General features: G+C 35.3%; 2 protein-coding genes and 1 long non-coding RNA gene across 3 annotated transcripts; 1 reads left to right on the forward strand and 2 right to left on the reverse strand.

The window, feature by feature from the left end:
• Positions 1-231: 231 nt before the first annotated feature.
• LOC122141277 lies at positions 232-2,329 on the forward strand. The gene is made up of 3 exons (XR_006157657.1): positions 232-616; positions 1,804-1,905; positions 1,986-2,329. It is a non-coding gene; the product is annotated as an uncharacterized LOC122141277 (long non-coding RNA).
• A 1,388-nt stretch (positions 2,330-3,717) lies between these two features.
• Positions 3,718-13,209, reverse strand: traf4b (tnf receptor-associated factor 4b). Its single transcript, XM_019098053.2, has 7 exons — positions 12,857-13,209; positions 10,222-10,273; positions 7,440-7,544; positions 6,348-6,509; positions 6,064-6,225; positions 5,818-5,973; positions 3,718-4,539 (listed from the first exon to the last, which is right to left on the reverse strand). Exons 1-7 carry the CDS (start codon positions 12,997-12,999, stop codon positions 3,880-3,882), a joined length of 1,440 nt encoding a protein of 479 aa, XP_018953598.1. The 5' UTR covers positions 13,000-13,209; the 3' UTR covers positions 3,718-3,879.
• Positions 13,210-14,666: 1,457 nt separating this feature from the next.
• LOC109083225 (aldehyde dehydrogenase family 3 member A2-like) lies at positions 14,667-22,353 on the reverse strand. Its single transcript, XM_042747595.1, has 11 exons — positions 22,200-22,353; positions 20,886-21,048; positions 20,567-20,798; positions 19,585-19,670; positions 17,720-17,928; positions 17,524-17,641; positions 17,283-17,424; positions 17,003-17,167; positions 16,815-16,916; positions 16,427-16,665; positions 14,667-15,633 (listed from the first exon to the last, which is right to left on the reverse strand). Exons 2-11 carry the CDS (start codon positions 21,045-21,047, stop codon positions 15,616-15,618), a joined length of 1,473 nt encoding a protein of 490 aa, XP_042603529.1. The 5' UTR covers position 21,048; positions 22,200-22,353; the 3' UTR covers positions 14,667-15,615.
• Positions 22,354-23,034: the final 681 nt, after the last annotated feature.

Here is a 23,034-nt window from a genome sequence, read left to right on the forward strand (position 1 = left end):
AAGAAAATATGCTTTATAGAGATTGGGACCATGAAACCTTGATTAGTTTATTTGTAAATAAACAATTTATTAATTTTATTAACCCTGATCCTGGAAGAACTGAAAACTGATGAATGCTTAGTTTTTTATTGGCGAGAGCACATTTTTAGAAATTTCCAGTACCCTTGTTATTTTTCTTTGAATTTTGTCATGTGTTTACTGTATGACTGTCATATCTGCAGTTCTCTCTGTTCCAGTCATGTTTTTGTACATCTCTAATCTTTAATGAATCAGCACCTGATAAGAAAGCACAGAGAACCCTGCTTTTGTATGTGTGGTTAACCAGTGCTCTGCATACAGTAACAGAAGCAATGCAGCACTGTTATGATGTTCCTACCTACAGTACTTTCAAATCATATCAAGTCATTATCGTTCAGAGATTACTAGAATGAGGGACCGTAAAATGAGACTTGATGTCTTAAAATGAGAAGCTAAAAACTTACATTTCTATCATTTTACATATTTTCTATTTAACACATTTCTATTATGGGTTTGGACTGGATTGAATATAAATAAATTGACTACTATTTTGAACCCAGAGAAGACAACTGGAACATACAACCAATGGATTTTGGAGGTAAGTTCAAGTAGACATAATGCATTTTCACTCTTGCTGTTTTAGAGCAAAATGAACTAAAATACAAATGACTGAAAATTAAATATTTGATTAATCAGTTTTAGGCCTATAGATGGATAAGAAAGAATCATTCAACTTTTTTCCTGATTTTACAGCAATTTAATGCTGTGGGGAAAAAAGAGATAGAGAGAGAAAAAACTTGAGATTCTTTAGAAAACAACATCAGGCATAAGATTAGAAAATAAAATACATTTTTATTACATTTATTTGTTTTGCATACATTGTAAAATGATGAACAATGCCTTAAGTCCCTGCAAGGAAAATGCATTTTTTTTTAAACTAAACCTTTTGGATATCTATAATCTTGTAAATGATTCTTTAAATATTCCATCAATTTTTTTTTTCTTTTTTTTTGTGTGTGTGTGTGTGTGTGTGTGTGTGTGTGTTTTGATGTTTTACTTGTTGCTCTTAGCTAGTATGATATGTTATAGTTTACAGTTTATGCCATTTTATTATACATGTAGTGTGAAATAAGCATGTGCTGTGTGTAATACGGTCTCACTCTGAAGCTATAGTAAGCCCAGCTTGGGAATTTTCAATTTGTTTTTGTTATGTATTTTTTTTTTTTTTTTTTTTTTTTTTTTTTTTGCACATTTTAGGATTATTTTAATTTAATTTCTGTAAAGCACTTTGAATTACAATTTTGTATGCAAGACTGCTCTATAAGTAAATTCTGCTTGACAAGTTTTGCTGCTGTTGCTTTTAGATGATTAGCTGTACAGTAGCAGATAAAAATATTCTTTTGGCATGTATATGGCGGTACTTTTTTGTGAATTTGACGTACTGTATGGACGAATCCATCCAAATCTTATAGGTCACAATATAGGTCACATGTGCCATTCAACCCGGAAGGTTAATATTTGTTTCCGGTGGGTTGGAAAAAAAACACCAACCCATTTTCCAACAACAGTATTCATCTTAATATTTAATAAATAATTGTTCTTATACAACATCTGTTATTAAACAGCTTGGAAAAGATTGTCAACATAATGGTAAGGTAAAACTATCATTGCGTGATGACCTTGAAGTGTTTTAAAAGAAAACTTGAGTTACATTATATTTATTCATACTCTAGTTTCTATAGTTCTGTTTAGATAATAATAAAATAACGTTTCTCATTAAATAAGGGTCAAACTTGCTGCAAATTTGCTCAAGGCCCGTCTGTAGAGAAACACATTCTCTTGACAGAAGAAGCTGTGGCTGATGAGCTGTCATCTAGTCAAGCTCAGGTATATCATTATACAGACAGAATTGTTTTAGGAATATGAATGATGCACAATCTCTACAAATGCCTGTATGAATATTTCAGATTTCCATCCAATGTAAAGAGAACTCTGAGGGTCAAGACGGAATGGTGCTGTTTGACACGAAAGCCTTTCCTGTGGTCAATATCCACTGTCCTACCAGTGCAGAAGATCTTCCTGAAGGTCAATGGAAACAGCAGTAGATCTCTGCAGATCTCCTCATCGGTTATTTGGGGATTTTAGCATCAGAAATGCTATTGTAACTAAAGAGCCTATGCATACTGGTGTGGATTAACCATTACAGAAACATACAAAAAATATTTTGGTAATCATTATTACTGTGGCACAAACCTAACACTTGGTGCTGGTCTAATAAATTTGTTAAGTGTCCCTAATGTGTTGTTGTGTCTCTAATAAGTGCAGTATATGCAGTATAATATATATAACTATGTTTTCAGAGGTGTATAAAGACCTTACACAATGAACCATTATGTTTTTATTAACTTAGAATGAGCAATTTATATCTACATACACCGCATGTTCCCTTACATGGAAGTCGCCACCATGTTTGTACAGAAGCCCTTAAAGGACAAACTGAGTGCATTTCATCACTGTGTTGTTCTTGCAAATAAAACAATGACACAATGATGAACAAGAAACAATAATACTCACAATACCGTATCGTTTTATTGAATAATTAAGTAAATATAATTCCTTATTTTACCTTTGTAAAGAAACCTCATTTGTTGTGGATGTTATATTATTTTTTGTATTGGCATATGTTTTTTTTCTAAAGGGGGGGATGGGACTGAGCCAATGGTTGAAATTCACAACCTGACCACTAGATGTCGCTAAAATTTACACACTGCATCTTTAAGTACTATAACAAAGTATTATTACTTTGTTACATTACACCACTGCATATCTGCACATTTCCCTGTGGTTTGCTGTTTGCTGCTGAATCAAAATGACCACACATTTGGACTAGAAAAGGCATGTTTTTGAAAACGGGTTTCAAAGTGCAAGTTTTTGAAAATGGTACACTTAGCGTTTCCGTGTAAACACCCAATACGGGAATCTTTGAAAATGGTGACATGCGCGTACGTAGTACATGTTAGGTTTGTAGACATGTGCAGTACGTGTTGATTTTAAAGGCAAGTGCTAACAAACATACACAACAATGGCATGGTACTGTTGTTGCTGCTCAAGAGTTTCCTAACGCTTCTTCAGCAAAGTGTGGATTTACTTCACAAACATTACAACCAACAGGGGAGAAACATCATACACATCATATAATCGTCACTTCCCTACAGGTACTTTTTACTAACAAGGTGACAGCGCCAACTACTGGCCTGGCATACATAATACAGCGTTTTTGGCCGCTTTCGTGAATTTGTGTAAACGCGAATTGTTTTGAAAACATTGTCCTGTATACGTGAAACATTGTAAAAGTGCAAGAGAGAAAAACGTTTCCGTTTTTTGACTACATCGTTGTCATATAAACGTAGCCTCAGTGTGATTCACTGCTAAAGATTAAATGATAAAGATTAAATATGAAGAATTTAAATACATTTACACAAGAGGATAAAAAGAGTTAATAATTCTATAAATCATATAAAATAATTCTAATAAATATAAATCTAATGTTAAAGCTAATATAGCTTTATGTTTATATTTATAGGTCCAAGCACTATACACACAGAACATGAAAATTCACATAGTTTCATAAAAATAGCACCATTAGTCATTTTTAATATCATGTTTATTTGAAAAAAAAAAAACATTTGCATTTGCAAAAAAGAATTTGCATTTCTTATCCTTCTCAGTATCTAAATATCCTTCATTTGTGTTAAAGCCCTGATTATATTTAAACAAAAAATTATACATCTTTACTTTGAATATAAGCAAAACGGGCCACAACTGATCATTTTTCACATTATTTAACATTTATTTCAGAACTCAAGAGTTCAGTATCTTCTGGACAACATCTATGGAGGCTTTAATGAAAATAGCGTTGTCTCTGATGTAGTTCCTTTTCCTCATCTCCTCATGGGAGAGGAACTTTGGGTAGCCGAAGCCCAGCATGCTCTCATCCAGACAACCCCCACGAACACTTCCCAGAGCTCCAGGCCGTGGCCTCTGGAAGTTCTTCCAAGTGGGATCTGGACTAAAGGTCTCTGTGATGTGCTGAGGTTTAGTGAGCGCCGGGTCGCTTTGATCCAAGAGCGAGAAGGAAACACAGTAAGGGAAAGGCCACTCCAGCAGCCCATCATACTCTCCTGGCAGAACGCGAATATAGATTGACAGGTGAGTGCCCTCGCCACTACCGTTCCCATTGGGAAAGGCGGACACTTGTAGACGGTAACCATAGTTATGGGAATAGAAGGCGGGACTAAACAACTCCAAACTCCCAGAAGTCCTGCTCTTAGCTTCCTGTAGCCGTTGACTGAAGTCTGTGAGCTTCCAGAGCAGCGTGCCATCTCGACTTCCAGAGAGTTCCTCCACTGCTCGCCGGAGTTCCCTGAGCTCCAGCCTCTGGCGATTCACCAGACCACCGAGAAGAGAGAGGTGGGTGTGTGTGGCCTCCTCAAGGTGTCGCCCCACTGCAGTCTTAGGGCACTATGAGTGGAACAGATAGAGAGATGTCATGACAGAAGAGGTCATGATACATGATACATTCTGATATTCATGTCCTTCTTTAAAAAAAATCTTGGGTTTACATTTTTTCTCTATAGAATTCAACGATGCTCACCCACTTTATATTTTAAAAGGCTTTGTTAACAAGCCATGAACCTAAACAACCATATATGAGATGATTCACAATACTTTTTACATTTGAAAATCAACCAAAAGATAAAGGTACAAACTGTGTACTTGATGACTTTAATGAGAGAAAGAATATAAGATATGCAAATGACAATGTGCAAAACAATTTCCCTATGAAGAAAATGAATGTGATTTTTACTTCTGAAACCCAGCTGTTGCACGATATAGCATTTTTTCTCTTTATTTTGTTCTACAAAGTTTTTTTTAAATAAATAAAATAAATGCTTGCCAGTTATCAATTAGCATTTTTCTTTCTTTTATACTAATTTTGCAACTTGGAACATATGAGTCTGAAGTCTGAATAATAATGTGTACACTAAATATGCAAATATAACTGTATTTAACATATAATTATGTGTATATATGCATATTTGTTGATTTCATATGCAAGTTACTGTACCATAATTGTTTGTAAATTGAAAGTTTAAAAAATTGGCAGGCCGTACCAAACATGGCCACTAGGGGCCACTACCAGAAATCATGACATAGCTTACAATGTGACAGAATATCAGTGTGATATGTTATATGTTTATAGTTAATAATACAATTACAAAAATGTTTTACAAAGAAAAATTTATTAAATATATAAATATAGCTATTAAAAATGGCTTCAATTATTACTTTAAGAACTGTTTTATATTTTATATATAAAATCTTTCATCCTTCAAAGGTTAACTTTAATAGACTTGGTACTGGTCTTTAATGCACAGGACAATGGTGATACCACAACAGAAATATTTACTATTCTATTTAGTAAATACTGAAATTTATTAAATCATGTATTTTACTTTTAATCTATTAATAATAATGAATAAACATGGAAACTCAAATGTGTGACCATTCGGGTCTACCATATTTGATGTGCCATTACCATATTTGATGTTAAATTAAATGAGTCAAAATTTCATTTTGGTTGAGCTATATATAATATATATTGTCACCATCCACAATATACATTCCTGCATTTTTGTATTGTGATATATTGTGACACAATATATTGTTACACCCCTACAAAATAGTATTACATTTAAATTTATCGGTTATCGTATAGTTATCAGTAGTAGATCATACCTTATGTTTGCAGCCAGCCTCCTTAAATGGGCAAAGCACCGTCGCAGTGCTGCATCCTTCCTTTACATGTGCCATTAAAGTCTCTCGAGTGATTCCTGGTGTGCCGCATCTGTTAGGGCACTGCATAGGGAAGCGTGGACACTGCTGCTGATGATGCTGTGAACATAAAACACCTATAAATACACTCATTTTACCATAAAAGGAATAAATACATAAATGTAGGATGGCAGCATATAGTCCACTGACCTGAATAGTGTCATAGAGGAACTCTTTTCTGCAGTATCTGCAGGGCAGTTTGCGTTTAAGACACTCGGACACAGAGTGCTGGTCCAAGAGTCTCCGCACCATACGAGCCCCACATTTATTCTCACAGTACATACTCTCTTCTGGACAAACACCCTGGTGATTCTAAATGAGCACAGAGAGGAACAGAAAATATTAAACATGCTTGAATGTTTTGAATGATAAAGTATCAGAAGAGGGACTTGTGATAATAACAAAACAACAATGAAGAACTGCATGTGTCTGACCTCATACGCCTCCCCAGTGAACTCGTCACCGCAGTGGTCACAGTGTAGTTTTCTCTTCACGCAGTCATGCTGCAGGTGCTCCGGCAGTTCACGTCGCAGCAGCTTCACGGAGCAACGGTTTGGACATGACACCACGTTAAACTCACACACGGACAAATGGGCCTGGAGGAGCAGCCAGAAATCCAGTGTGAAAGTGAGAATAGGGTGTTTAATGTTTCTGAAAGAAAATGTTCACCGAACCTGCATCTACAGTACTTGATCTGGGCCCATATTCACAAAACATCTTAAGGCTAAAAGTAGCTCATAACCTGCCAATTAAGGAGAAAATCTTAAAAATATTGGGCGTGTCATTCCTAAATTTAGGACTCCTAAATTATTGCTCTAATAGTATTCCACAAATTGTTTTAAACTAGCTAAAACTAGCTCCTAAATCTATGAAACGAGTAGTGAAGAGGAGTCCTAAGTCACTAGGCCACAAACTATCCTAAAACGGCTTTTGCCTGCAATCTGCCTTGGAACGTAAACATTTACTATCAGCCAATCACTGTGTGCATGCTGACGAGGTCAACCCCGCCCTTTCTCTCAGACTTCTTCTCTCTATTCCTTAGTAAAATTTGTCTCAGTAGCTTAGTGAAGAGTTTTTAAGAGAAAACTTTTACTGCTCTTTAGGAGAACTCTTAGTGGTATGATTAAATGTTTTGTGAATAAGGGCCCAGAAATACAGTGTAAACAATAATATCGGTGAACTATTATTGCAATTCATTCCTCACCCCCCAGTTGAATATTAAAAAGTGAATTTTCAGCAGCCATTACTCTAGCCACATGTCACATGATTCTTCAGAAATCATTCTAATATGCAGATTTGGTGTTTGGTGCATGTTGAAAACAGCTTTTTCCATTATTGGTATTTGTACATACATTTGAAAAGTACTGTGACATACAATAGCCTACTAACATATGGACAGCATCTAAAATGCAAACACTTTTAAGAGACTTGAGGAGCCATAAACACATATATTCAATCCTACATAGATGTATGTAGAAATATGTACAAATACGACTGAGATTTGTGTTTTTGTGCCATTTGTTCACCTGCAGGAGCTTGTTCTGTGCAGTCCAGCGGCAGCCCTCCTCACTGTGGATGCAGCGGATGGGCAGGGAAAGAATCTGCTGTTCCAGCTCCATATCTGGAAAAATCTGCGGTCAGAATGACAAATTTATGAGATTTATTAGAGTAGAACGTATAGGAAAATTTGAAAAGCATGGAAGTTAAGCAATAAATAAAACATGAGCTAGATTGCTGTTGTTCAGTACAGCTGTGATTACTAGCAAAACTGGGCACGAGATATTGCTTTTATACAATTCAACAAACTCAGAAAATCAGTAACTTATATTTTAGACACAGAATTGTCAGTACGGTCTATTTTTGTAAATAATTCCAAATGAAGTCGCGCACAACAGTGGCGTTTCTGAATGAATTAGGGTTGTTCAACAAATCACTCGAATAAATGATTCAATGACTATGTTAACATGTACTCTTATAATGTGATTATAATGAGATTTAGGCAATATGGTGATTAAACTTTACCTCATGTAAACACTCAAAATGATGTGATGAAGCTCACATCGTAGTACCCATAATATGTGGTGTAGGCCCATTTTAATCACAATAAACAGGAATGTAGAACACCTTAATTGCATTATTCATGCTCTGACTCTGACATACACAGATCACATGTTTTTCACACAGTTTCATGAATGCGTGATATTCAGAATTTTTCCCACCAATCGCTTGACTCTGTCAACACAACTCACTATCACGGGGTCATTCCTATGTTCCCCATGATTATATGGCCCATAAGGAACACATGACAATGTTACCAGACTATAAAATATGTTTTAATCACTTAAGGATTATATCAGTGGTCTTTGATAATTAAACCAGCTGCACTGAACATCTACTTCTCTCGAACAACTTTCCAAAATATTTTTTTACAGTCCTTCACAAAGTCTTCTCTTCTCAACACCAAGTTCAGTAAAGCAATGAAGGGGTCTCTATCTGTGTTGTTACATTGAAATATGAAAATATGTTGTTCTATATGAAATTTATGACTTTTTTTTCTTTTTTTCATCTTGGGCTAGGTTAGGGTTAGGGAAAATTAGTCTTGACCTTTAAAGTTTACTTAATGTGTGTTAACAGAGCATTAAACTGGGAAACATATAGGACCTTTTTATGTGTACCATGTAAATCTGGGAAACATACTGTAGGACCCTGTGAACATAGGTATGCCACCACTGCCACCAGTCTCTGCTTCTTATCTTCATTCAGAGACGGTGTGTAGCTTACTAAAGACGGGGCAGCAAAGTCAACCCCAGTTAAAGCGGCATTTGTGCGTGCTCATCATTTGTGCTGTGCATTGGGGTTTGTGAAGAATGGTGGGCAAAAACATATTTCTTAGCAAACAATCATAAGAATGAAAATTGCATGTAAATGGGAGCGAAGAGGTTTGCTTGTGGCATCTTACTGCAATTAAGTCTTTACTTTGATAATTGGAAATAATTGCATTATTGGTGCACATGTAAGCACAGTCAATGACTCACTCGTGTTACTAGTGGCATAACAAACAATGTTAATGGACTTTGTATCAGCACTCTTGCAAACACTGCTTAGCCAATCAAATTTGAGCAAAGAATCTAACTGTTGTAGGCAAGTTTAATACATTCAGGACTGGCCTGTGTAAGTATTTAAAATAAGTAAAATTTCTATGTTTAGTTTCTATGTTTAGTTTAAGGTTAAGCATGCATTTTTTGGATGTTCTATTGCAGCGATTCTCAGCTGTGGTCCTGGGGACCCAGTGCTATGCACATTTTGTATATATCTCTTATCTGACACAGTGGCTACATCCGAAAGCTGAAAAATACAGACGTAGGAAGTCAACAAGGCACGTCCGATTCCAATGGTCACATCACATCCAGTCTGCTGAGATACCTTCACTTGATTGATTTTTGAAGGCAGCATGGCATGTATCATTCACTGTCCTGTGTGTTCAGTTCTATTACAGTTGAGCTAAAAAAAAAAAAAGGCAGCTAAATGTTGCAGTTGGTGGTCAGTTTGTGCGTAAACCCTGTTGAAAAAAACAGCATATGTTGGTTAACTATATGTTTTGAAGCATGGCTGCTGGTTTAAGCTGGTCCTTAGCTGATCACGAACTGGTTTAAACTAGTCCTTAGCTGATCATGAACTGGTTTAAGCTGGTCCTGAGCTGGCACTAAGCAAATATAGCTCCTGCTCAGGACCAGCACATGACCAGCTTAAACCAGCTCAAACCAGCAGCCATGCTTCAAAACATACAAGCATACAAGCATATGCTGCTTTTTTCAACAGGAAATGCATGTTTTTGACCAACCTTTCCCAATTTTGATGTATTGTCTAGAGAGAAATTAGAATTGTGGTTTGTAGAATTGTAGAATTGTAGTTAGTTAGTTAATTGTAGTTAGTTATCACCAAAGCTTTTTTCTGTTACAGATCACTGAACTATTATGCTGCATCAATAACCTGTCTGAAATCAGTTTTGGGGGTTACTTGGGCAAACACTACCTGCAAAATTTTGCCTGATAGGGCAGCAATGCAAAAAATCAGCTGCCTAAGATTTTTTTGTGCTGGCACTAATTTCAGTTAATGGATCTCTTTCCTAACAAGCGCTTTTGAGCAGTCAAGAGTTGAGAACCATTGTTCTATTGTATAGTTTAATGACATTATACAATGTCATTAAATTATTCAATTATACAATAATTTATGACATCAGGACAATGATCATCCTTTGGACGAAATCAGAAGACATTTGAAATTGTTGTGTTATGAGGGTGCACTTACTTTGGCATAATCCAGCGGCAGCTGGTCCTCTGGGCACTTGAACACACCTTCACTATTAAAATTTAGCAGAGAAAAAAAAAATTCAGATTCCTGAAAGTTAATGATTCACATACATTCTGAAAGCTATGCTGTATATTTTGGAAAAAAATCACCATGGTAAATATGTTGTTTAATATGTGCTCAAATTACAAAGTCAACAAATAAAAGCTGGTTGTCTATTCTTAAAGCATTTTTTAAAATGAAGAAAATATGTATTTTTGCTCTCCTACATAACGGAAAGTGACACTTACACATGAATGTGTTAGAATTTCATTTGCATTCGATTAATTTTTACATTATACAGTATGTAGTGGGTTGAAATGCAGTTCACAACTGCCACCGACTGATGCCTCCATGTTATAAAGCCTAAATGAATCACAGCTGAACTGATTTGACAGGAACTTCAGAATCACCTCCCACACCACAAATTGACGAAGGGCCTTCAGGAGAATATGAGTGAATCATCCATCTGGCACAGTGACGTCCCGCAGCATACATTATATGGGGAAGCAGTGCGACCAACACAACACATATTAATAGAGCTGTGATCTTTCCATTACGTGTGACACAGAAGCACATCGTCATTTCAAAATCCTACAGGGAATTTTCCCAAAAGTCCCAGGAAGCTTCATAAGAAGATGCAAAATGTGATTGCTGCATTTTTGAGGCAGATCAAAAATTTCATGCAAGTGCCATCTCAAGCTTTTCAACCAAGTGGATTTTGATGTTATTTAGATTAATAGTTTTAATTTTATTTTTCTTCAGTTGGTCATGTCTTATCTTGCCTAGATCAGTGAATTAGTCAGAACTGCAAATGACGCCCCTGAAAAAGCAACGCATCATGCCCTTCAGGCAGATACATGCTATAGCATGTTAAAAATGCTGCTATATGAAATCACAAATCATGTGCGAACTATTGTATGTTTCTAACAATATTACTTTAAGGTGACAGAGAAAGCATATGTACTGTATCATTCTTGCTCTGAATGTGAATTATTAATTCATTTAAATGAATAGTTTATTTGAAAAGCATGTGTTAGTCTGACAGATTGTGAATGGACAAATGATAACATCCACAGGATAACACAGGACAATGAATGTAATTGTTTCACTCATTACACTTGTGAGCAACACAACTCTGTGTTATGACTATAGGACTGAGAAGACGAGGCATGGAATGCTAAGAATGGGTCATAACCCAAAACTGTGCAGTTGAGTAATACTACCAAATAAACTGACTTACATACTTTCTTTTCACTTTAATTCCTTTAGGCTGTTTTGAAATCACAATACTTCTAAAAATAATCATAAAAGAATCCTGTAGTATTCCTGTAGTATTATCTTTTAAAATGTAAAAGAGAAAAACATGTTATTTTATGTAAACATGACCATGTAAAGTCTACTGAGACAGAAAGCACTACTCTGTAGCCTGAGGCATTTTGTGTCACTCTAACATCTTGCTTGGCCTGTTTGGCATTTGTTTATTACTTCTCTGTCACAGAAGCAATTCTTTGTAAGTGAAACTTTCCACACAGACAATGACCAAAGCTATTAAATTATTTAAAAGTAAATTAAAAATGCAATGGTAAATACACCTCTTGTATGATTAAAACTAAAATGATCTATGTGATCTGATCTAAAGATGTATTTGTTTTAAAATGAAACTCAGTGTAAAACCATAAATGTTACCTCTGTAAACCCTTAAGACCTCCTCACCCCTAACCCCAATATTAAATACACTTTTGTAATCTTTTATTTAGTTATTTATTTTTACTTAGAAGGTTTGTTAGATTTTAGATGGAATAACCCTGAAAAAACTTCATGATGTTCATAATTCAATAATATAGATATATAATTTATACTAATGTTCAAATATTTTGATTCATTAAGGTTTATAAAAAAAATGTCTCTTAAATGTTTAAGTCTGTTATGTTTATTTATTTTTTCATAAATACAGAACAGCAATATTGTGAAATATTATTTTCTATTCAATTTCTATTCGAATATATTTGAAAACTTTTATGTGACAACAAAGCTGAATTTTCAGTGTCACGTGACCCATCAGAAATCTTTCTAACATGCTGATTTGCTGCTCATGAAACTTATTATCAAAGCTGAAAGCAGTGCTGATTAATACTGTTGTCCTTGCTGAATAAAATATTAATTTCTTTTTTAAATGTAGTATATACTTAGAAAAATGTTTGGAAAATTATTAGAATTATATTTAGTTTATTAAACTCACTTGACCAATGATTTACACCTAACACTTAAGTATTAAATATTTAAGAAATATATTGTGCTGCATGCTATGGTTACACCTCTTGACATTTTGAAATATTCATATTAATTATGAAATAATTAGAACACATTTATAACTTTGAACGTGTGTTTTAATGTTTCTTTTATCTCTTTTACTTTCATAATTTGTCCCAGATATAATGATCTATAATTTGTTTTTTAGACATGTCACGTTAAAAACTACGGTTTGCACATTAAAAATTCACTTGGAATAAATATGAAAGTAAACCATTAAAATGCAAGTCGCCACAGTTTGGCATCGCTTTGATCATTCAGACAGGTTAAGGGCAAGCTTTACCTGAGGTACTCCTGCAGGCAGGTGTCGCAGAATCTGTGTCCGCAGGTGGACACCTGCACGGGGTCCCGCATCGGCTTCTCACACAGAGGACAATAAAACCTCCTCCTCGGTCTCTCCAGAAACTTTAAATCTAACCCTGGCATAATACCTTTGTGTCTATCAACTGCAAACTGATAAACTGCTGGAATTAAACTTTACAAAGAATCTTAATGCAAAGGAGAAGAACCACTATTAGTAGGTTAATCGCTCGTTTATCGAACAAACAATAAACACCAACCGACCTCTCAGGACATTTCCGTCTTTAGCAAGGTACAGCACAGGGAAATGTTTACTCATTCCAACTGTAGGTCTGCACTCAAGGCCGCCCACAGGCGCGAGAGGAGGAGCCACCAGCCTCCACTTATGATATTGCATGGGCAGTGTTATTTTACGGTCATCAACATTTAAATCAGTTTTCATTCATATTTTGAATTGTTTTTTTTTTATTATTATTTTTAAGTTTTAATTTTTAATAAAGAGTTAAATGTAGATATTTGATGTTTTTGTCATTTTTATTTGTTAATTGTTTTATTTGTTTATTTCGGAGGATTAGTAGCCTACTGAAGAGGATAAGGGCCAAGCAATAATAAAAAAAAATTAAACCATCTCGAGATTAAAGTCGTTAAACAGAGGTTAAATTTAGAGAATATTTTGATGTTAAGATAATTATATTGTGAGAATTTTGTGGTTAAATTGTGTGAATTAAATTTTGGGGATAAAATGTTTAGAGTAAGATAATTAAGTATTGTGAATTGTGTTCGAGAATAGTTCCTTAATAGGAAGCTTCATTTCAGTTTTAATTATTTTAGCACATCAAATTATTATTATTATTATTGTTGTAATTGATTGTCTGTATAGTATATATTATTTTTTATTGCAGTTTTATTTATTTTTTTAGTGCATTAAGTTAAACTAAATGAAAATAAGAAATATTATCAATTAGCTGATTTTTATTTATAGGCTATATTTATTTTTTAATTCATGTTTATTTTAAATAACAAACATGTTTTATGGTCTATAACACTGAATATTTAGTCAAAATTTAAGTAGAATTTAAACAATGATGAATACAGGTGTCTCTTTCCTCTACCCCCATCCACCTGTTTTACAGGAGAGCATAGCACCCTCTGTGTTAATGTTGAAATTTGATACCGCTACACCTCCCAATGGCTCTCACATTGTCTGAGACATATTCATTTACCACATTTGCTGTTGATTTGCTATAAACACCCTTACAGTGGGTTATTTACATTGCATCACAAGTAGCTACTGATTCTTGTCTTACTAGTGTGTAAATGTAGACATTTTAGACGGTTTCATCGAAACAGGTTTCAAGCTGTAGAACCAGTTTTACTTCCTCGTTCCACAAAGGAATATTCAGGTTGACCTTGGACTCCTTGTATCAGCAGTAAAAAGCACAGAGCTTGTTCAGCACAGCTGCGTTAAACTCTGTTTGGAGCATGTAAAAGATGCGTTCATGCTCAGCTATTGCGACTCAAATAACCCTTCTGAAAAGGGCTTTTGTTTGCTTTTAAAAATGATTCATTTTGGTTAATGTGTCAGTGTGCCGAAGAAAAGCAGTGCGTTTAATTGGTGTCAACCACGAGAAGGAGTACACGTGAGCTTTTGTATATTTGTGTAGGAGGGCAACAAAGAGCCAGATAAAGAAAAGAATAATAAAACTCAAGAGAAGCAACAACAAACATGACAAACATTCTTCCACCTGCTTACACAGTCAGTGAGATGCCAGAAGCTACACAATTAAAACAGCTGTGTAAAATCAAGTTTATTGTTGCATTAAAAATTATTTCTCTATGTCATAAAAGTCTTTCAATATCTATGGAATTATTATAAGACACATACAGTATGTTAGGACTAATGGAAATGTGGAAACTGTGGATCCATCCACATGAAATGTTGTTTACATATTACATATATTGTAGTTGGTCTGCTTTTTTCAATTAATAGTTCACCATAATTTTGGCACTCACACTGTTGTGTGGCAGACCCCATTCACTTCATTGTATGAAAAAAGAGCAGCATGGCTATCTTTCAAAATTTCTTCATCTTGTCTCATAGAAAAAGGAAATACAAATGGGTTTAAGAAATCATGAGGGTAAGTATACGATGACAGAATTTTCCTTTTTTGAGTAAACTTCATTTAAATATAAAATAACTACACATTCTGTATTTCCGACAATAATACTTTCTTCACCTGAAACAATTCTTCATAAATCTGACTGAACCATATACTGTAACTGGAGCATAAACTTGTTAACGAGTCACAAAACTCACATTTAGACTCTGTTTGAAATGTGCATTTCTTCAAAATGCTGGACTTCTTATTCAAAATAGCAAAAATTATAAGTTATTTTTTTATATTGCATAAGAAAACAAAATCATTCTATTTTGAGAAACCTTCATTTCCTTCTTTAAAAAAACATCCTAGACACGTCGGACAAGATGGCAAGGTTCTTTGATCTTAATTAAAAGAGTGTATTCTAAAATAGACACTGATATCATAGTAATTTGTTATAAAACTGCATGTTGGTTTAAATGACAAAAATGCAGCATTGTCATAATGACTGAAATTAGTCACGGCTATGATTATAAAACTACGGCAAATGAGGGAAGCAGCACTTCAGTAGGAGTCAGCCGACCTTCTGTCCAAGGTCTTGTGTTCAGGGTGGAGGTAAGATTTCTTCATATTATTCACAATCTTAGTCAGTAAAGTATCCCTGTTAAAGAAAAAATTATAATTAGTAATTGTGAATTAGTAATTTATTTAAAAAATTACTCTGTCACATGAAAAGCTCATATGCTTTTTATATCTGATTGGATGAGCCATCCACACTTTTCTGATATTGTATTTAATTTTATTTGAGTTGCAAATTATTTTTAACATTTCATAATTTAAAAAAAGTTGTTTATGTTTATAATACAAAATAACAATATCAAATATGAAACTATTTTAAATCATGTTTATACAGTATATTTATGTATAATTTATATGTGGAAGAATTTACTATTTTGACTATTAATATTAATACAGTTTATTAACTGAACATTGGCATTTTCAATCATACAAGAATTTCTGTTTTTATTAAAAAAATATTATCAATATATTTTATATGTATAACAATCTAATCTAAAATATTTTAACAATGTTTACATATAATATTATTCATCAATCATGTTTATTATATATTAATATAATTATAATACATAATAACTATCTAGTAGTATTTTGATTTAGATTATTTTTAGTAATAATGTATTTTAATTTGTATATATTTATACTATAAATGTATAATTATATCATTTATATTAAATATAAATATTATATTAATATGTATATTACATTTTAAAATATTACAAAATGTGTATGTGTACATTATATACAAATATTCTATAAACTTCTGTATTTAACACAAAACAAATGAATAAAATCTCTAATAAAAAATGAAAATTCTGATGTATGATTCAAAAGTTTCAAAAATCTTATTTCACATGGGTAGAATGATCTGTTACCTGTAAAATCACTGCAACAAAGACGGCCATCAGAGCCAGCAGCACCATGCGGCCCAGGCTGCCGAAGTCGACATGTTTGAGGATGAAAAAGCGTGCCCAGCCCAGCTTATCTGCTGTATGTGGTGGGTAACGCATCTTATTCACCCCCTCCATCTTCAACTGTTTGATTAGACAGCCGCGCAAGTGGCTCAAGTTATCAAAGCCATACTTGCCATGATAGTGGCCCATCCCACTGTTACCTGCAGGGGGAGCCAAAGAGCTGAGATTCAGTACAGTCCACACAACACAGACATGTATGCTTCTGCAGCTTCTCTCGTTGACATCTTTGACTGGTCAGAATTACTGTTATATTTATGAAAAAGACAGAGGTTTCAATAAAAGAACTCACCAACTCCACCAAAAGGCAAAGAGCTTACTGAGAAGTGCATCAAACAGTCATTGGCCACCACTCCACCACTAGAGGTCTCCGCAATCATACGCTTGATCAGCTATGATGAAAGGACAGTTTTTTTGTGTTGTTTTTATTAATTATTTATTTTTCTTTATATTTTTTGTAAATAAATAGCTTTTTTAATTGTTTTTGTGTGGTGTGGAGATACAAGGCAAGGGGTTTCTCTCTCTGGTTGATGAATTTGATGGCTTCATCTGCACTGCTAACTGTCAGGATGGGCAACAGGGGCCCAAAGATCTCCTCCTGCATCACCTTGGCATCCGGCTTCACATCTCTTAAAACAGTTGGACCTGTCAGAAGATACATTTTGAATACAACAGAGAATTACAAATTTGATTACGCTGTTATTAAACAATAAATTGGTTTCATTAGCTTCTAATGACTTGTAGAATTAGTAATTTATACCAATGTAGCACTCCGACTCGTCGTTTTCACCACCCACAGCGATGGTGCTGCCCTCCAACAACGCCATCAGTCTCTTAAAGTGGCGCTGATTGATGATGCGTCCGTAATCCATACATTTTTTGGGGTCTTCTGTATAGAAATCCTGATCATCACAAAAGAAAGTATGTGTTAGCTCATTTGACATTTTACATTCGTAGGTTGTTACCAGGCCAAAACTGTGATTCACAAATAACATACATACTTTAATATTCTTCTTGATCTCTTCAATCACTCTGTCTTGCATACTGGGGTCACACAGTATATAGTCCGGAGCAATGCAGGTCTGACCACAGTTTGAGTACTTCCCCCACGCAATACGCCTGTAAAGTCACAGAGAACATGTATTCAAAATCATGTTACAGCTTCACAAACGAAGGATTCGTTCTGAATCGACTGACCGGCAGGCAATGGCGAGGTCACAGTTGTTGTCGATGTAGCACGGGCTCTTTCCGCCCAGCTCCAGAGTGGTAGGGGTTAAGTGTTTAGCAGCGGCCTCCATGATGATTTTAGCCACTGTGCCGTTTCCAGTGTAGAAGATGTGATCAAACCGCTGCTTGAGCAACTCTTGGGTCTCTGTCACCCCACCGGTGACAACTGGATACAGCTCCTGAGATCAACCCAAACTGTTAGTCCTTTTTATTTATAGGGGTCATGATTGTTATTTCAAAAACAGCTTTTATTGAAGCCAAGCTGTCAAAAGGACTCGTTTTGGAATTTGTCACATTATGATGTCATAGTGCACCTCCTAAAGACCGCCTCTGCAGAAGAAGATCAACGCCTACTTCTACATCATTGCCTCTTTAGCCCCGCCCACTGATTGGTGCATGTAGTAGGAGGAGAGGAAATACTAGAGAGATGCAATCGCAGGATTACTCCATCAACAAAACCACTGAGATGCCTGCATTTCTCTTTCACGCCAGAACCAGTGTGAACGCTCAAAATACGTCAGAAATATGGGAGAACGGGACATCAGTTTACTGTTGGGGTTTTGTTGTATCAATCCGTGCCACATCCAGTGAAGACAGAATCACTGACTATAAAGGGTTCTGTTGTCTTTAGTCATGCTGCGCTGCTCTCATCCGGTGTAAACATGCTGTAAGATTAGGAAAGAGCTCCAGAACGCCTCAGTGAAACACTGTTTGTTGCCTTTACTTTACTGTGGATTCATTTTTAAACAGAGAAACTGAAAGAAATATGATGCAGTGCTGAGCCTGACTACATTGGATCCAAGTGTGAGTATATGTGTTTTTACCACTATTGCATTGTCTTTTCCAGATTGTTTGATATATAGAGACCTTTTTTTATACGTTTTAACCTCCCGGCAACCTCCAGGCTCTCTCATGAAGCCAACATGGAAGTTACTAAAACTGCAACTCATCGACTGGCCGCTAGAGGCTGGCTCCAAAAGGGACTCAGTCCCATGGTCTCCCCATGTTAAAATGCCCAATTTACAGCAGATAAAAATGTGTTTACAGCCTGGTAAAAAAGTGGTTGTGGTCTATATTGCTGATTTTTTTTTTATAACTCATCCGTTTAAACTATATTAAGCCTTAAAGTTCTGCATAATTAAGGGCGTGGCCACTTGAGTGACAGGTGAATTGCCACTGCAGTCACCGCTGTCGAGCTAGGTGGGCGTGGTTTCAGCAACTAGCTCCCGCCTCTTTGCCCATTTTCGATTATCCGGGAGTGACACACGGTGACACGCTGCCAAGATGGCGACGGCCCGCTCCGCCCACTTTCAGCTTCAAAAACGCTCTTCAGAAATCTACGGGTGACGTCACAGACACTACGTCCATGTTTTTATACAGTCTATGGTTTTAACCTAAATGACCCATGTTGTTTTCAGAGTATGTCACAGCAGTATCCATCTATTATGTTAATATGCAGTGGGGGTTTACTTCCGAGTCACCTTTAAAACAGAGTGTTCTGCAGAGACGGTCAAAAACATGATATAATATCCTATTACTTTTACATTATGATGTTTTTATTGTGAAAATCTTGCTAATATTATAAGCAGACCTCAGAGAATATTAGCCATATTAGGCCGTTTTTTACACTTGAAATAGGTCATTCTACACCGTCTGATAAATGGTTTAATAACCTTTAGAAAGCGGTGCTAACCCTGCTTCAAAATTACCACAGTAAAATGTACCTTTATTTGGGGTTAATCATTGGGTTTAGAATGACAATAACCCAAGATTAAGCACAGTGTAAAAAGCCCTTTTGTGTTCATTCAGAAAATTATGAATAAATGGAATCTCACTTTGTCCAGGTAAAGCGGTAAGAGATCCTCCATTACTTTGGAAGTGTGAGAACTGACTTCAGATGGCTTGATTACAGCTGCATTGCCTGCCAACACAGCATTCCTTGTAATATGACAAATACTAAATAATTACAGTCATTCTTTATCACTAGTAAAATCCTAGCTCTTTAAAAATAGTGTAGATGTATAGCTCAAATAAAAAACTCTTTCACCATTAAACACTTCAAATTTATCTCTGGTGCTAAATATTCTTATTTTATACACTTGCAATAATATTAGCAACTTGTATATGAAATATACAAAACCTGACATTTTAAAGAGTAAAGGGTGACAACATTCTTAAAGACAGATAACAGACAGAGGGGTAAAAGCTAGTTTAGAGTTTAAATCAGTTGCTGCATTTTTACTGCATTTTTTAAATTTAGGATTTGCAAATAAAGTTCAAAGAATAAATAAACAAACAAATAAATATAAATTTTGTATGTCTTATGTCATGTAAATGCCTTCCTGAACTTTACCACAAACTTCTAAAATATCTCTGGGAGTTCTTTTTGCAAGTGTACTTTGGTCTGTTAGCACAGGGCAGTGTCGCATAAGTAGGGCAAAGTACAGCCCAGTGTTATTTTAGTATCATTAAGTATCAATAATCCAAACATGAAAATAAACAGAAGATCTTGACTTTAAAAAGTCATGGATGGTGTAAATCATTAAGAAACGTTGGGCGATGATAAAATGATCATCAGCTTTTGCAGAAGTTTGTGGAGCTCATGCAGCTTGAGTGTTGCTATTATTAAAGCAAAATGGTTGTTAAACTGATATGTGAAAAGCATTAAATTAGAAAAATGCCACAGCAGTAGTTTAAGACCACATAAGTCCTCTAGATATGCTTATTGGTTACATAAAGAATTCATAAGCTTTAGTCATAATATTTTGCACATTTCATGTAAATTGTTTCAGATGGTCTTCAATAGACCTCCATTACCTGCTGCTATAGCTCCTATAAGGGGTCCGATGGTGACTGCCCAAGGATAGTTCCAGGCCCCAATGACCAGCACTACTCCCAGAGGCTCAGGCTGGATGTAGACCTGGTCTGAGATGGTCATCATGCTCTTGCTCACAGGTCGAGGAGCTGCCCATTCTTTCAGATATTTCACAGCCAGGTTAATCTCACTTTCCAGACCTAGAGTCTCATACAACGGAGTTCCACCCTCACTCTGTCACCAGGTATATAAAACACAGATCAGTTACATCAGCAAACAATGTTTAGAAATGAACGATACACAAGCTGATGGGTCACCAACCCTTCCGAGATCCTTTTTGAGACCCTCTGCGATTTCATTTTGCCGTTCTCTGACAAAACGCAGCATGTTTTTTAGCTGGGTGATGCGGTACTCCAGTGCTTTGCTCCGGCCGGTGAGAAAGGCCTTCCTGGCACGATCCACTGCTTTCTGCTCTCGAGACATACTGTGAAAGGGGAAGTCATTCATTTCACTCAAGTTATACTTCTGTCACATTTAGGTAAACTTCATGCAATGATCTCATAAATTATAAGTGAGAGTCAAGTATAAGATCTATAATGGACTGACATTTGGGCCTTTAAATAGTGGATGATGGAACAAACAAATCTTTTCAAAACTGTTTAACAATATCAGAAATCATATGACAGCTCATGACCTAAAACTTTGCATTACAACATGGCTGTCTCTGAGTCTGCACTTTTTTTTTTGTTTTCAACATCATGTTATTTATAACCACATCTCTGTTTCTGTTGATTTAACATAGAATTTCTGTCATTTATACTCAATTTTATGAGCTTTCAGAATGTCAGCTTTTTTATTATCATTAACAATTCAATTCAAATTGATTAGAAAAGTGCAATGATCTTATTGCAGCAGGTTGTAAGTTTAACACCACCTTATTTACAAAAGAATGCCAGCTTTTTTTTTATCATTTTATTATTAGTTTAGAGGGTAACTTTTTTCTACAGTGTAACAAATTATCTAAATAATTTATATAATAGTAATAATAATTGTTTTATTATTAAGTTTAATAAGAAGAATATAGTGTAATTATAGCTGTAGTAGTAAATACACTAGTACATAGTATACTAATTACTAGTGTCTAATAATAAATATCTAGTAACTAATAGTTACTAATTAAGTAATTAAATAACTACTAATAAAATAAAAATAGATAGTAGTTAGGAAAAAGTGTAGTCACGTGACAGCCATGATTTCAGTTTAGCAGTAGTGCACAGTAGTTTAGAAATTATGCAACACACACATAGCGGACTATGAGACTGTCATAGTCACACAGTCATGTAGTCACACGTGCATGCAGAAACACAATGAAATTATACGTATTTGCCGTCCATACGGGTTATAGGGTCTCATCTCTCTCCTATATAGTTAAGATTCTTATTGTCTCATAGTCTTGTGCAGTTGCAATTACACGTTTATAACAGGTTGGAATCTAAAAAAAATGGATTACACGGGTTCCGCTCTTGCTTTTATTACATTGTTGCACGACATCGCTGCTGTCAGAGGCTTGCTACTAAGTAATCGATTAATACGCTTTCGAGAATGACAACAAAAAGCCTTAGTTCCGTACATTACCTTCGCTTATTTCACAGTGCGTCCACGCCTTTCGCTGTGTATGTTGTGAGGCGTTCAAATGAAGCGTCCAGATCAGATAGCGAAGTCAAGCGGAACGATCGTAAACATTAAACTATACTGTTCCGTTAACAGTAGACACGCAAGCGGAGGGGGCGGAGACTCGCAGTGGGCTCGGCCACAAAGCTTCAAAGCCAGCCCTGAGGCAGTGTATTTAGGTATAATAAATACACTGACAGAGGACTACAGCAGGCTAGATGTAATGCGCCAGATGTAATACTTTCAGAATCATATTTATTTTAATGCTAAATTAGAGAGAACATGTTATGTATTTTACTTATAGTCTAAAGAGTATTTAAAACATAGCTTATAAGTAGGCTACTCCATGCTATTTATTCTTGGTTAACTGCAAACGATGGGAAAGTTAATATTTAACCCAACAGAATCAAAATTTAAAACGATGTGTTAAAAAATGTATAGCACAGAGATAGGAAAGAGGTATTAAGAACTTAAAGTGAATGACTGTTGTTATACAGGATCAGGCAGACAAATATACAGCGTGCACAAATGTACAGATGAGAAATGCAAATGAATTCAAATGACCTGAGAAAGTATTTGTTTTTATTTGTATTGCACATGTAGACTTAAACTTATTAAACTACCCAGCTCTTCACCAGCCATTGAAAACAGTTCCTCAGCATCTGTGCACAATCTATCATAGCCCCTTCTCTTTCAGGTGGATCTCTGTGGCATAATTTTGGCTTTGTATCAAAAATTCTTCTCAGTAGCACTATACCTCTAAAGTATGAAAACTGGCAGAACTCCTTGAAATATTACC

Source organism: Cyprinus carpio, chromosome B21 (genome assembly GCF_018340385.1).
Source record: "Cyprinus carpio isolate SPL01 chromosome B21, ASM1834038v1, whole genome shotgun sequence".
NCBI lineage: Eukaryota > Metazoa > Chordata > Actinopteri > Cypriniformes > Cyprinidae > Cyprinus > Cyprinus carpio.

Coding starts and splice junctions, on each gene's coding strand:
- traf4b (XM_019098053.2), bottom strand. CDS start 12,999: ATGCCAGGGTTAGATTTAAAGTTTCTGGAGAGACCGAGGAGGAGGTTT. Junction 6,226..6,347: donor TCACTGGGGAGGCGTATGAG/GTCAGACACATG, acceptor GTGCTCATTTAG/AATCACCAGGGTGTTTGTCC. Junction 5,974..6,063: donor TCCTCTATGACACTATTCAG/GTCAGTGGACTA, acceptor TTATGTTCACAG/CATCATCAGCAGCAGTGTCC.
- LOC109083225 (XM_042747595.1), bottom strand. CDS start 21,047: ATGTCTCGAGAGCAGAAAGCAGTGGATCGTGCCAGGAAGGCCTTTCTC. Junction 19,671..20,566: donor TATAGGAGCTATAGCAGCAG/GTAATGGAGGTC, acceptor CTGTGTTGGCAG/GCAATGCAGCTGTAATCAAG. Junction 17,642..17,719: donor GACCTCGCCATTGCCTGCCG/GTCAGTCGATTC, acceptor GTGACTTTACAG/GCGTATTGCGTGGGGGAAGT.